Source organism: Salarias fasciatus, chromosome 22 (genome assembly GCF_902148845.1).
Source record: "Salarias fasciatus chromosome 22, fSalaFa1.1, whole genome shotgun sequence".
Taxonomy (NCBI): Eukaryota; Metazoa; Chordata; class Actinopteri; order Blenniiformes; family Blenniidae; genus Salarias; species Salarias fasciatus.
In genome coordinates, this window is record NC_043765.1 from 30,575,006 (window position 1) to 30,589,118 (window position 14,113).

The 14,113-nt window shown below is 55.2% G+C and overlaps 1 protein-coding gene across 1 annotated transcript; it reads right to left on the reverse strand.

Moving 5' to 3' along the window:
- Positions 1 to 273: 273 nt before the first annotated feature.
- Positions 274 to 13,225, reverse strand: eepd1 (endonuclease/exonuclease/phosphatase family domain containing 1). The gene is made up of 9 exons (XM_030120001.1): positions 12,982 to 13,225; positions 12,581 to 12,874; positions 11,699 to 12,550; positions 6,483 to 6,534; positions 5,237 to 5,347; positions 4,703 to 4,837; positions 4,317 to 4,452; positions 4,043 to 4,237; positions 274 to 1,071 (listed from the first exon to the last, which is right to left on the reverse strand). Exons 3-9 carry the CDS (start codon positions 12,514 to 12,516, stop codon positions 881 to 883), a joined length of 1,638 nt encoding a protein of 545 aa, XP_029975861.1. The 5' UTR covers positions 12,517 to 12,550; positions 12,581 to 12,874; positions 12,982 to 13,225; the 3' UTR covers positions 274 to 880.
- Between the last annotated feature and the right edge of the window lie 888 nt (positions 13,226 to 14,113).

Genomic DNA, 14,113 nt, shown 5'->3' on the forward strand with positions numbered 1-14,113 from the left:
GACTGATGGAAGCAGGTTCAGGAAATGTGAACCAGCACCTTTACTGCCTTCCTCTGCTGTCTTCTGGAGAGAATTGTGATTTTGGATATTGTGGTGGGCTGCTTCTGGTCTGCGAGCCATATGTTGGACCTCCCAGAGTTTGGAAAGGACTGTGGGCTGTTCTCAGCATAAGGCCTCAACGGGGTTTAGTTTAATGTCATTCTGTCTGGTTGGTTTATAAAGGTGATTGTTCAGGTTGATTCTTGAGCAAACAAAGTGAAACATGTGAGGACGTCAGATAAAAGTGTTTTAATCGACTGAAGCAGCATCAGTGACGTTTCCATGTTCTGTGGATCAACGTAAAGAAAAGCCAGCTGATCATGAGTCGCCCTCCATCTGGAGGTTCCTCAATCGACACATTCCACTGATTTCCTGCTCTGAATATTTAACACCCAGTGATGATGGAAGCACAGAAATCCAGAAAAAAATGACTAAAAAAATTCCTAAAAACAAGAGAAGAGTCCAGTGACTGGAACCCTGCTGGAGGACATGAGAGAAATGTGACGAAAAGAAAAAAACAACAGGACACATCAAAGCGTCAGTGTCTTCTAGCCTGAAATGGAGTTCTGAGTCCTTCACCTCCCGGAACTGAAAAACTCCGATTTGTCGTCCTATAAATATGATTTCCTGCTAAAGTCCCTCCATCTCTCTCACACACACACACACACACACGCACACACACACACACACCAGCGTCTCTTTATCTCACACACGACCCCGCTGCTGGCCCCCCTGTGCTCCAGAGCCTCTGCAGAGGAGTTTTTATGGCTTGCTGACTGAACTGAGCCGATAATCCCGGCACTTCCGCCTCCACGGCGCCCCCCGCTGGCCCGCAGCTCTGTCACCGCTCGTGTTTGGGCAGGATGTCTCCTCTGTCCACCGCCGCCACGCCCGGCCGGCCCAGCTCCTTCGGGGAGGCCTCGGTGTAAAACTCTGCGAGCACCGGGCAGTGGTCCGACACCACGCCGCCCCACGACCAGTTGTCAGGGATCCAGGGGTTGGTGAGGCCTTCCCGCACCACCGCCGAGTGACCTGGACACAGGAGGGGGGGTGAGACAGCGTGACGGGGGCAGGAGGTTCAACCAGATCAGCCACGTGCAGTGAAGAGCCTCAAAAGGCTGCAGTGCCACTGGTGGCCATGAGGGGGCAGTGTTAGACACATCCTGGAGGAGGCTAAAGTCCTCACAGGCTCAGTATGGGGGGGCTGTGAAGTCACTATGGGGGCAGTAGAGTCACTATGGGGGGCAGTAGAGTCACTATGGGGGCAGTAGAGTCACTGTGGGGGGCAGTAGAGTCACTATGGGGGGCAGTAGAGTCACTATGGGGGGCAGTAGAGTCACTATGGGGGCAGTAGAGTCACATGGGGGCAGTAGAGTCACTATGGGGGCAGTAAGAGTCACTGTGGGGCAGTAGAGTCACTATGGGGGCAGTAGAGTCACTATGGGGGCAGTAGAGTCACTATGGGGGGCAGTAGAGTCCCTGTGGGGGGCAGTAGAGTCACTATGGGGGGCAGTAGAGTCACTATGGGGGGCAGTAGAGTCACTATGGGGGCAGTAGAGTCACTGTGGGGGGCAGTAGAGTCACTATGGGGGGCAAGTAGAGTCACTATGGGGGCAGTAGAGTCACTGTGGGGGCAGTAGAGTCACTATGGGGGCAGTAGAGTCACTATGGGGGGCAGTAGAGTCACTATGGGGGGGCAGTAGAGTCACTATGGGGGGCAGTAGAGTCACTATGGGGGGCAGTAGAGTCACTGTGGGGGCAGTAGAGTCACTATGGGGGCAGTAGAGTCACTGTGGGGGGCAGTAGAGTCACTATGGGGGGCAGTAGAGTCACTGTGGGGGCAGTAGAGTCACTATGGGGGGCAGTAGAGTCACTATGGGGGCAGTAGAGTCACTGTGGGGGGCAGTAGAGTCACTATGGGGGCAGTAGAGTCACTATGGGGGGCAGTAGAGTCACTATGGGGGCAGTAGAGTCACTATGGGGGGGCAGTAGAGTCACTATGGGGGGCAGTAGAGTCACTATGGGGGGCAGTAGAGTCACTGTGGGGGGCAGTAGAGTCACTATGGGGGCAGTAGAGTCACTGTGGGGGCAGTAGAGTCACTATGGGGGCAGTAGAGTCACTATGGGGGGCAGTAGAGTCACTATGGGGGGCAGTAGAGTCACTATGGGGCAGTAGAGTCACTATGGGGGCAGTAGAGTCACTATGGGGCAGTAGAGTCACTGTGGGGGCAGTAGAGTCACTATGGGGGGCAGTAGAGTCACTGTGGGGGGCAGTAGAGTCACTATGGGGGCAGTAGAGTCACTATGGGGGCAGTAGAGTCACTATGGGGGGCAGTAGAGTCACTGTGGGGGGCAGTAGAGTCACTATGGGGGGCAGTAGAGTCACTGTGGGGGCAGTAGAGTCACTATGGGGGCAGTAGAGTCACTATGGGGGGCAGTAGAGTCACTATGGGGGGCAGTAGAGTCACTATGGGGGCAGTAGAGTCACTATGGGGGGCAGTAGAGTCACTATGGGGGCAGTAGAGTCACTGTGGGGGGCAGTAGAGTCACTATGGGGGGCAGTAGAGTCACTGTGGGGGGCAGTAGAGTCACTATGGGGGCAGTAGAGTCACTATGGGGGCAGTAGAGTCACTATGGGGGCAGTAGAGTCACTGTGGGGGGCAGTAGAGTCACTATGGGGGCAGTAGAGTCACTATGGGGGCAGTAGAGTCACTATGGGGGGCAGTAGAGTCACTGTGGGGGGCAGTAGAGTCACTGTGGGGGGCAGTAGAGTCACTATGGGGGGGCAGTAGAGTCACTGTGGGGGGCAGTAGAGTCACTATGGGGGGCAGTAGAGTCACTATGGGGGGGCAGTAGAGTCACTATGGGGGGCAGTAGAGTCACTATGGGGGGGCAGTAGAGTCACTATGGGGGGCAGTAGAGTCACTGTGGGGGCAGTAGAGTCACTATGGGGGCAGTAGAGTCACTATGGGGGGCAGTAGAGTCACTATGGGGGGGCAGTAGAGTCACTATGGGGGCAGTAGAGTCACTATGGGGGGGCAGTAGAGTCACTATGGGGGGCAGTAGAGTCACTGTGGGGGGCAGTAGAGTCACTATGGGGGGCAGTAGAGTCACTGTGGGGGGCAGTAGAGTCACTATGGGGGCAGTAGAGTCACTATGGGGGCAGTAGAGTCACTGTGGGGGGCAGTAGAGTCACTATGGGGGCAGTAGAGTCACTGTGGGGGGCAGTAGAGTCACTATGGGGGGCAGTAGAGTCACTGTGGGGGCAGTAGAGTCACTAGTGGGGGGGCAGTAGAGTCACTAGTGGGGGGCAGTAGAGTCACTATGGGGGGCAGTAGAGTCACTATGGGGGGGCAGTAGAGTCACTATGGGGGGCAGTAGAGTCACTATGGGGGGCAGTAGAGTCACTATGGGGGGCAAGTAGAGTCACTATGGGGCAGTAGAGTCACTATGGGGGGGCAGTAGAGTCACTATGGGGGGCAGTAGAGTCACTGTGGGGGGCAGTAGAGTCACTATGGGGGGCAGTAGAGTCACTGTGGGGGGCAGTAGAGTCACTATGGGGGGCAGTAGAGTCACTATGGGGGGCCAGTAGAGTCACTATGGGGGGCAGTAGAGTCACTATGGGGGCAGTAGAGTCACTATGGGGGCAGTAGAGTCACTGTGGGGGGCAGTAGAGTCACTATGGGGGGCAGTAGAGTCACTATGGGGGGCAGTAGAGTCACTGTGGGGGGCAGTAGAGTCACTATGGGGGCAGTCGAGTCACTATGGGGGCAGTAGAGTCACTATGGGGGGCAGTAGAGTCACTATGGGGGGCAGTATGGGGGGCAGTAGAGTCACTATGGGGGCAGTAGAGTCACTGTGGGGGGCAGTAGAGTCACTATGGGGGGCAGTAGAGTCACTGTGGGGGGCAGTAGAGTCACTATGGGGGCAGTAGAGTCACTATGGGGGCAGTAGAGTCACTATGGGGGGCAGTAGAGTCACTGTGGGGGGCTGTGGAACCGACCTGAGTAGCTCTTCTTGAGCGAGCGGCTGATCCAGATGTTGTCCAGGCTGCAGCTGCCCTGGGGGCAGCGGGTGCTGATGTTGGTGAAGTGGGACGACGGCAGCAGGGCGCTCAGCTTCTCCTTCCTCAACACATCCAGCTCAGAGCTCTGAGGGGGGCAGCCGAAGACCCCCAGGACCACCAGGTCCTTCTCCCCTGGAAGCCACAGTGTGGAGATGAAACCCGGCGGGACCGTTACAGCCCCGGTTCTGTGGACCGGCCGGTCCGGCCTCACCTCTTAGGGTGTCCTGGATGGAGGGGCCGAGGCGCTGGCCCCCGCCCTCTTCGCAGTGGCTTCTCCCGTTGGACTCTCCCAGTGAGGCTGCAGCCCGCATGTGGACGTTCACCACGGTCAGCTCATGAGAGCCCACCTGGACAGAAGACGACGAGGAGGTGGGAGGGGGGGGTCAGAGGTCAGAGGAGAGGCCAACAGACACCTGCTGTCAGTCCAGAATATTCCCATCTACTGAGATACCTGGACTGCAACTCACATCTGTACAATCATCCATCCATCCACCGGAAAAGGTGAAATAAACCACCTGACACTGGGTGGCTGAGGTCCAGGTCTGGGCCTGAGAGCGTTCTGAGGACCCGGACCGGTCAGCCGGGCTCCGGACTCACCATGAAGTGGGCTCGGTACAGCCGCGGCGCCGCGGCGCTGCCGTTGCCGTTGGTAACCGGAGCCTCCAGGACGGCGGCGTCCTTCAGGTCGATGCCCGCTGAGGCATCCCACAGGAAGCCCAAGTAGCTGGCTCCCTAGGCGCAGAGGATTGTGGGTAACGATCAACAGTGTTAAATGACATTGATGATTTCACGTAGTCTCCTTTACAAAAGTGCTGCTGTTACTGAACTCTTTTCATGACTGTGCAGATGTGCAGTTCCACATAGAGCCATGAGGGGGCAGTGTGGAGGAGACTGGCAGACATGAAGAAGCCCCTCACGACATCACTGAGTCTCTAACAGCTACCGGTTTTTTACATTACAGCGTGTTTGTTCAGAATAACATTGTTCACTGTGTTGCCATGGAAACTGCTGACTCAGACACACCCCCAATGGAGGTGTAGTTTATCGGACCCCCCACGGTCTAATGATCTGCTCAGACCTCAGGCGTTGGGGGTCTGCAGGCCCTGCTGGTTCTGGGGTTCTGGATCTGACCTTGTTGGACTGCCCGCTGAGGTTCTCGGACACGGCGCTCTTCCAGAGTCCTCGAGGACGCTTCCACGTCCGAACGCTGGACAGAGACGGCTGGTTCAACTCTGCACAGAACTGAAACACACAGACCGCTTAATCTCTGACAGAACAGCTGAAACAGAACGTCTGAAACACAGAACAGCTGAAACACACAGACGATTGTAAACATGTCTGACACCCCCCCTCCCCCTCCGTGCCCTCCTGACACTTCATAGCCACACAAAATTGTGGTTGTGAGTTGATCCTCGGCCCATTCTCCACATTCGGGACAGGAAGCGTTACCATGGCAACCATCCTCTCATCCTCCTCTATGTAACATGTCAACAGGAGTCGTTACTAGAAAAAACTGTTGTTACACCTCCTCTCTGCGCAAATGTCAACAGTTCTCACATCCTCCTCTTCATGTTGTGTCAGCAGAGATCATTACCATGGCAACAGCCCCCAAATCCTCCTCACTGTACTCTGTCAGTGAGCACTGTGACCATGGCAACTACTCTCATATCCTCTGTACTGTGGCAACTTCCCTCTGCACTGTGTCAACCGGAACCATCACCATGGCAACCGTCCTCCCTGCACTGTGTCAACCGGAACCATCACCATGGCAACCATGCTCCCTGCACTGTGCCAACAGGAACAGTCGCCATAGTAACTGTTGTCTCTGCATCGTGTCAACAGGAAATGAGAAATCACATTTTTTGTACTTTTAAATGACTAATTATTTTAATCCAAACAGTTTAAATGTTTTAATGTCTTTTTGCATTTAATCAAATGACAGTTCAGGTTTATTCATTGTAACACAGAGCGATGTAGTTTTAAGACTAACTTCAAGATGCCGATGCTGGAAGAAAACTTGTGTCACAGCGGGGGTTTCTCTCTTGAACAGCTGAGAGGACGCTACAGGAGAAGCCCGGCTTCAGGTGGAGGCGACGGGCCGTCTTCATGTGGGTGTTCAGAGGAAACTGAGCTGACCTACTTCCTGCTGCACAGAGCGCCAGGAACACACGAGTGTGGAGGCGGAGCATCAGGCACTGCGGCTGTGAAACACCTCCACCCCGGATTCATCCACCGCCCACAGCACACTCTGCGTTTCAGATGACGCCTTCAGATACGAGGCTTTAATCTGGACCATCAAACGTGTCTTTTCTAGCATGTCTATTCTGAATATTCCGAATGTCTCCCCAGTGGGACAGTGAGACCGGGTCCACCTTACCTTGTCCAGAGCCTCGGGGTCCAGCAGGTCCTGAACCGCCACTAGCTTGATGCTGTGAACAGAAACACAGCGAAACCTTTTCAATTCAACGTCATCGTGAAACGTGTAAATCACCGACCGACTGACCCAAATGAAGGAGGTGAACATGTGATAATGTTACCATGGTAACAACATTACGCAACAAATCAACACGGGCAGTTTTCTCAGATCACAGTGCTCTTTCTCTCGACACTGACGTCTAATTTCTTTTTTGTCTGGTCTTGCATTAAAGTTTGCTTTATAACATTTCACTGTTACTTTCATCAATAAATTCTGTTTAGAGTTGTTCCGATTCAGATACCAGTATCGGAATTGCGCCAATACTGCTGAAAATGTTGGCATCGGTATCGGCGAGTCCTGGAGTCCAGGCAGCGATCCGATACCGCGTCATTCATTAAAGTAGTCATGTATTTACTGGTCAGCTCCGTCAGCGCTGACACTTCTTCTTCTGTGATGTTTCACGGTAGCTTGGTTGCACTACCGCCATCTGCTGGCTGTTCGCTCTGACACAGTTCATGGCTGATCTGAAACGGTGCCGCTGAGCTGCAGCTGCTGTTTTTACCAACGAGGAAGAACGGATCGCGTGACAGACGCACAGCGCCGTCAAAGAAGCATATTTTTTTGTTTACCGTGCAGCTTCTGCTCTTTGGATTTTTATTTTTTGAATGTAACTTTACAGGTAGGTTTTGGACCATCACGGTTTGGAAAGAAATCTTTAAAGTTGCTGTTGAACTATTTCTTTACTGCTCTATTTAAATGCTCTTTTTTCAATTTTCTGTTATGTTTGCAGTTTAATTAAAAAATAGATAATTTTATTAATTTACTGTTGCACTACTGTTATTTATACTGTTTCATCTAAATGCCTTCATTTTACAATATTGTGTCTGCACTTAAAAATGCAACAACATATATTCCTAGATTTATTGAAGTTGTCGCTGCAGTACTATTTTGTATTGTTCTATTTAAATTTCCTGATAATTTAAAAAAATGGTGGCACTTTAAAGTTACTGAAAGTTAATATTCCGAGATTGATTTAGTTCAGTTGCATTTGCACTGCTGTTTTTTACACTGTTCTATTTAAAAAGAAATGCCTTGAATTTGCTGTATTGATTCATGTTAGAGGGTTTAACCTGAGCCGGCCTCACCACCGTGATGATCATGTGACAGTCCTGCAGGCGAGGCATGGCATTATTTTATAACAAACTGGTATCGGATCGGTTCTCGGTATGGGCTGACACCGACAGTAAACGTATCGGAATCGGTATCGGGACATCTCTGATTCTGATCAGAAATGCATTAGTTTACTTTGTATCATGACAATCTGACTACGAACAGAAACAAGGCATTCTGGGAAAAGTCCCAACTAACGGATTTCAAACCTTCAGACACTAAGAAAACATTTTTCCAACTTGACTTGAATAAGATGGACCATGCTGCTGCTCTGTGTTGTTCTGTTGTTGCCGCGCCCCGACAGTGCAGCCATGGAGACTGACCGCTTCCTTCAGAGACGACTCTCGGCCCAGCATTCGCTCGGCAAGCGGTGATCAATCTGAGGGTCTGGCTCTGGGGGAGGAGCGTCCTCGCTGCTCTGCTGCTGCTCTGGATTTATGAGTCCGGCCAGCAGACTGCAGCAGCAGAGGAGGCCTCGGTCTGGAGGCCCCGGAGCAGAACCGCACTCGGCCGCAGTCCGGGTCCGGCCCCCGGGTCCGGCCCCCGGGTCCGGCTGCAGAGCAGGACTCAGCAGGACCACATCACTCCACTGATACACACTGTCTGTAGACAGGAGGACAGGAGGACAGGAGGACAGAAGGACTGGAGGACTGGAGGACAGGAGGACTGGAGGACTGGAGGACTGGAGGACTGGAGGACTGGAGGACTGGAGGACAGGAGGACAGGAGGACCGGAGGACCGGAGGACAGGAGGACTGGAGGACTGGAGGACTGGAGGACAGGAGGACAGGAGGACTGGAGGACAGGAGGACAGGGAGAGGGTTCTGCGAGTGTGAAATGTTGAGACGAAGTCCTGAAGTGTTGGACTGTCAGCTTCACGCTGTGGGGGACTCCCTTCAACACGCTCAGGGTGTGTGTGTGTGTGTGTGTGTGTGTGTGTGTGTGTGTGTGTGTGTGTGTGTGGCCCGGTCAGTCAGTGTGTGTCTGGAATTGAGCTCAGCTGCAGTTATGTAAGCAGATTTTCTGTGTGGACGCTTTCAGATTAGTGGGCCAGGGGTCAAAGGTGAACCAGGTCAAGGATTACCACCAGATTCTATTTCTTGTGTTGCACCACAGTGACTCAGCTTCAGGGTTCGCCATGGGGTTCTAGTGTGTGTGTGTGTGTGTGTGTGTGTGTGTGTGTGTGTGTGTGTGTGTGTGTGTGTGTGTTGTCATGCCACTGGACAGATGTTGTCCTGACTCCATGCAGATGTTGGACTGAGGTGTTCCTGCAGGGAGAAACGATCCGCTAGGTGTTTCCACAGTTAGCGTTAGCATGGCTAACACTGCTTCATGTTATGCAATGCACACACACACACACCGACCTTCACACACAGTCCAGAGAGTGTTTTCAGAGCAAACAGCCCCCCCCCCCCCCCCCCCCCCAACCTCCCCCCTTCCCCCCCACCACCACCTGAACTTCAGCCGTGTCACGGTGACGGACAGAAAACCGGCGGCGCTACCACAGCGGAACAGTCGGACATCAGCGTCGCCGTGACAACAGACGTGAAACAAGTCGGGACAATCAGACACAGCAGCGGGAGGAACATTCCTACTTCCTGTTTGCTGTGGTAACCGCAGCGGCGTCGCTGATCACTGAAAAACCCGCCAGCGTTTCACATCCTCACATCCGTCCAGCAGTGCTTTTATTGCGACGCTAACGTAGCGTAGCACTGTCGCTAGCTAATTAGCGCCTGGCTTCCGAACAGGACAAGAGCAGCAGTGGGTGAAGGAGAGTTGAGCGCTGGAACATGAGCAGCTCACTCTGACCTTTAGTAAACTGCAGTTCATTGACCTGGAGAAGCTGCAGCCGCCTGGAGGAAAACCAGGAAGTGTGTGATCCTGTGATCAGTGTACAGTACACACACTCACACACACACACTCGTGATGTTTGAGCTTCACGGCCGGGTTTGCTCTGGGTGTGGTGGCTGAAGCTTGATGGGCAACATTAACACACAACTGTAATTGGAAAAGTGGCAGCAGGAATCGAACCGGGTTTCCCCCCTGCTGTGAGGCTCAGTGGGAGCGAGCCGTCACAGCTCTTGAAACCATCAGGAAACACACACACGCACACCCCCCTGCAGGTGATGCGACAGTGGCTCCTGCTGTTGGCTGGGACGCCGTCTCTGCTCCATTCTGACCTTTGACCTCTGCTCAGCTGTTTTCTCGGTACAGGTTTCAGCTCGGCTCCGTGTGGAGAACAGATCCCGTTTCCCTGAAAGCCCTCCAGCCTCACCAGTCTTCAGCAGCTGCTTTTCCTCCTGCTGCAGTCGTCTGCTGACACAGGTTCCCCAGACTATTACAACACCGCCACCAGTGTTTGTTTGCTCAGAGGTCACTTCCACAGCATGGATTTTCACCCTCAGTCAGCACGGCAACCGTTTACCGACGTGAAGAAGAAACAGAACATGAAGTGAAACTTATCTCACGCAGTCTTCAACTAATCTGAGGACTTCAGACCAAAGTGACGGCATGTCATCGTCACGTCCTGAAACCCAGAGAGGATCCCCAAAGTACAGCCGAAATCCACCAAACTACACCCGAAACCCGAAATCCACCAAACTACACCCGAAATCCACCAAACTACACCCGAAACCCAAAATCCACCAACGTACACCCTAAATTCCCAAAGAACACCTGCAGTTCACCAAACTACGCGCACAATCCACCAAACTAGATCTGAAATCCACCAAACTTCACCTGAAATACACCAAACTACACCCAAACTACATCTGAAACCCGCCAAACAACTGAAATCCACAAACCTACACCTGAAATCTCCAAACTACAGCTGAATTCCCCAAACCAGCACCTGATTTCTACTAAACTACACCTCAAATCTACCAAACCTACACCTGAAATCCCCAAACCTACAACTCAAATCTACTAAACGACACCGCAAATCTAGCAAACCGGCACCTGAACTCTACCAAACCGACACCTGAAATCTCCAAAGCTCCAACCTAAATGGGAACCAGCTGCTGTCGGCGTCTGGACCATCAGAGCCGGGCTCTCTGCTCTCTTCCTCAGCAGTGAGTCAGACGTGGGCCTCTCTGGGTCTGACCCACATCCAGCTGGTTCCAGCTCTTCACACTCACACACTCCGGTTCTGCTCACACACCTCACACACACCAGAGCGTCAGGCTTTCTCTGCAAACTGGGCCACTCTGGGTCAGACGGCTCTAAGAAAAGACGACGGTCTCTCTGGACACACTCTGCTTTTCCTCCGTCAGTCACTCTGAAGTCAGCCAGCCGCCGTGGAGCCCAGCTCCTCCTGGTCCGGAGGGGCTCCACCTGGTCCGGAGGGGCTCCACCTGGTCCGGAGGGGCTCCACCTGGTCCGGAGGGGCTCCTCCTGGTCCGGAGGGGCTCCACCTGGTCCGGAGGGGCTCCACCTGGTCCGGAGGGGCTCCACCTGGTCCGGAGGGGCTCCACCTGGTCCGGAGGGGCTCCACCTGGTCCGGAGGGGATCCTCCTGGTCCGGAGGGGATCCTCCTGGTCCGGAGGGGATCCTCCTGGTCCGGAGGGGCTCCACCTGGTCCGGAGGGGCTCCTCCTGGTCCAGAGGGGCTCCACCTGGTCCGGAGGAGATCCTCCTGGTCCGGAGGAGATCCTCCTGGTCCGGAGGGGCTCCACCTGGTCCGGAGGGGCTCCACCTGGTCCGGAGGGGCTCCTCCTGGTCCGGAGGGGATCCTCCTTGTCCGGAGGGGCTCCACCTGGTCCGGAGGGGCTCCACCTGGTCCAGAGGGGCCTCCGGACCGGGTGGAGCCGGTGGGGGTGACGTGGCAGCGGCGGCGCTCCGTCCTCCACATAACCCCCAAGTGAATGACCAGCAGGTCAGAACCACACGGCGGAGTCCCAGTCCAGCAGGTCGACGTCCAACCGGCCTCCAGAGGACGGTGTGTGTGTGTGTGTGTGTGTGTGTGTGTGTGTGTGTGTGTGTGTGTGTGTGTGTGTGTGTGTGTACTCACTCCTGCTCCAGCAGGCTCATGCAGACCACCTCCCGGACCCCCGGGTTGTGGGCCTTGTCGCTGCAGCAGCCCTGCAGGCTCCAGGTGGCCAGGCGCACCACCGGCCGGCCGTCCCGCAGGCCGGGCGGGGGTTCCACGCCGGGCCGCGCCGACGGGACCAGCGCCGGCCCCCCCGGCGGGAGGTCCAGGTCCTCGCTGCGCAGGCTGAAGGAGGTGGGGCTGGGGTGCGAGCGGGTGGAGGGCGCCCTGGAGCGCTCCACGCACACCTGGAAGCGGATCCTGTCCAGCAGCGAGCCGTTGATGTGGGGGACCCGGACCAGGTCCTCGATGCTCCGGAACGGGCCGTGCTCCGCCCGGTAGCGGACGATGCTCTTGGCCATCTTCTCGGTGATGCCCCGCACGCTGAGCAGCAGCGCCGGCGTGGCGGTGTTGATGTTGACGCCGGCGCAGGGCGGCTGCTCCGGGTCCCGGCGCGCCGAGGACGGCGAGTGCTGCGACGAGCCGGTCCTGCTCGACACGCAGATCTCCAGCTTGATGCTCTCCAGCTTGGTGGCGCCGATCCCGCTGACCAGGGCCAGGTCCTCCACCTTCCGGAAGCCGCCGATGCAGTCCCGGTACTCCACGATGTTCTGCGCCACGGCGCGGTTGACCCCGGGCAGGGTCATCAGCTCCTCCTCGGTGGCCGTGTTGATGTTGAGCCGCTCCTGGTTCACCAGGATGTGGCCGAAGTTGCAGGCGGCGCTGAATTTGCGTTTGCCGCGGCTGAAGTCCGTCGGGTCCCGGGGGATGGAGCGGTGGCAGCCCAGGCTCCCACCCATGGCTCCGGGAGGGGGGCCGGGATCAGCACAGAGCCAGGACAGGGGGTCTGGATCAGTTCAGAACCAGGACAGGGGGTCTGGATCAGCTCAGTCCGAGGAGGACAGGGGGTCTGGATCAGTTCAGAGCCAGGAGGACAGGGGGTCTGGATCAGTTCAGAACCAGGAGGACAGGGGGTCTGGATCAGTTCAGAGCCAGGAGGACAGGGGGTCTGGATCAGTTCAGAACCAGGAGGACAGGGGGTCTGGATCAGTCCAGTCCCAGGAGGACAGGGGGTCTGGATCAGTTCAGAACCAGGAGGACAGGGGGTCTGGATCAGCCCAAAGCCAGGACAGGGGGTCGCGGCTCAAGCAGGGGCCGCTGGAGAACAGACAACATACTGTCACACACAAACACACACCTGTCACACACTGTCACACCGTGTCACGCGCCGCCCGGCACACACACGCCCCCTCGGCTCTACGCACCAGCTGCTCCGCGGCTCCGCGGCTCCCCGCTCCGAGTGGCTGCAGCCCGGCCTGAGTCCCGAGAGGAGCCGGGGACAGCGCGGTGCTCTGCCGGCCCGAGTCACCGTGCGGGAGCGATCACACCCCGGCTTCTGACGGAGGGACGTCTGCGCACGCTCCTTTAGCGCCGGGGCCGTCAAGGCACACGCACGCACTTACGCACTTCCGGCCACGCTTCAAAATAAAAGCTCGAAATGAGCGGAAAAAAAACAGTCATTCCTCATTCAAAGCAGCTCCAACCAGCCAGCATCCAACCCTCATCCAACCATTATCCAGCATCCGTCCACCCATCATCCAACCCTCATCCAACCATTATCCAACATCCATCCACCCATCATCCAATCCTCATCCAACCATTATCCAACATCCATCCACCCATCATCCAACCATTATCCAGCATCCATCCACCCATCATCCAGCCCTCATCCAACCATTATCCAACATCCATCCACCCATCATCCAACCACTGATCATTCAACATCCATCCGCCATACATCCATTATCCAGGATTCACTCATCCATCACATCAACCCACATCCGACCATTATCTAACTCCACCCCCTCTTCATCCAGCATCCCCTCAACCATCATCCAGCATGAATCCACCCATCATCCAACCCTCATCCAACCATTATCCAGCATCCATCCACCCATCATCCAACCCTCATCCAACCATTATCCAGCATCCATCCACCCATCATCCAACCCTCATCCAACCATTATCCAACATCCATCCACCCATCATCCAACCACTGATCATTCAACATCCATCCGCCATACATCCATTATCCAGGATTCACTCATCCATCACATCAACCCACATCAGACCATTATCTAACTCCACCCCCTCTTCATCCAGCATCCCCTCAACCATCATCCAGCATGAATCCACCCATCATCCAACCCACATCCAGCCATTATCCAACAGCCTTCCACCCATCATCCATCCACCCATCATCCAACCACTCATCATTCAACATCCATCTACCCATCAGCATTCGTCCACCCATCATTCATCCACTGATCATTAAAAAATCCATCCACCCATCACACCATCAGTCAACATCCACCCACCCAACATCCAGTCAACCAT

Bases quoted from the DNA above. Each gene is read 5' to 3' on its own strand.
- eepd1 (XM_030120001.1), bottom strand. From the start codon at position 12,516: ATGGGTGGGAGCCTGGGCTGCCACCGCTCCATCCCCCGGGACCCGACG. The intron at 4,238-4,316 runs GTGAGGCCGGAC...TGTGGCTTCCAG, and splicing joins CATCCAGGACACCCTAAGAG to GGGAGAAGGACCTGGTGGTC. The intron at 1,072-4,042 runs GTCGGTTCCACA...TCCTGTGTCCAG, and splicing joins GCTCAAGAAGAGCTACTCAG to GTCACTCGGCGGTGGTGCGG.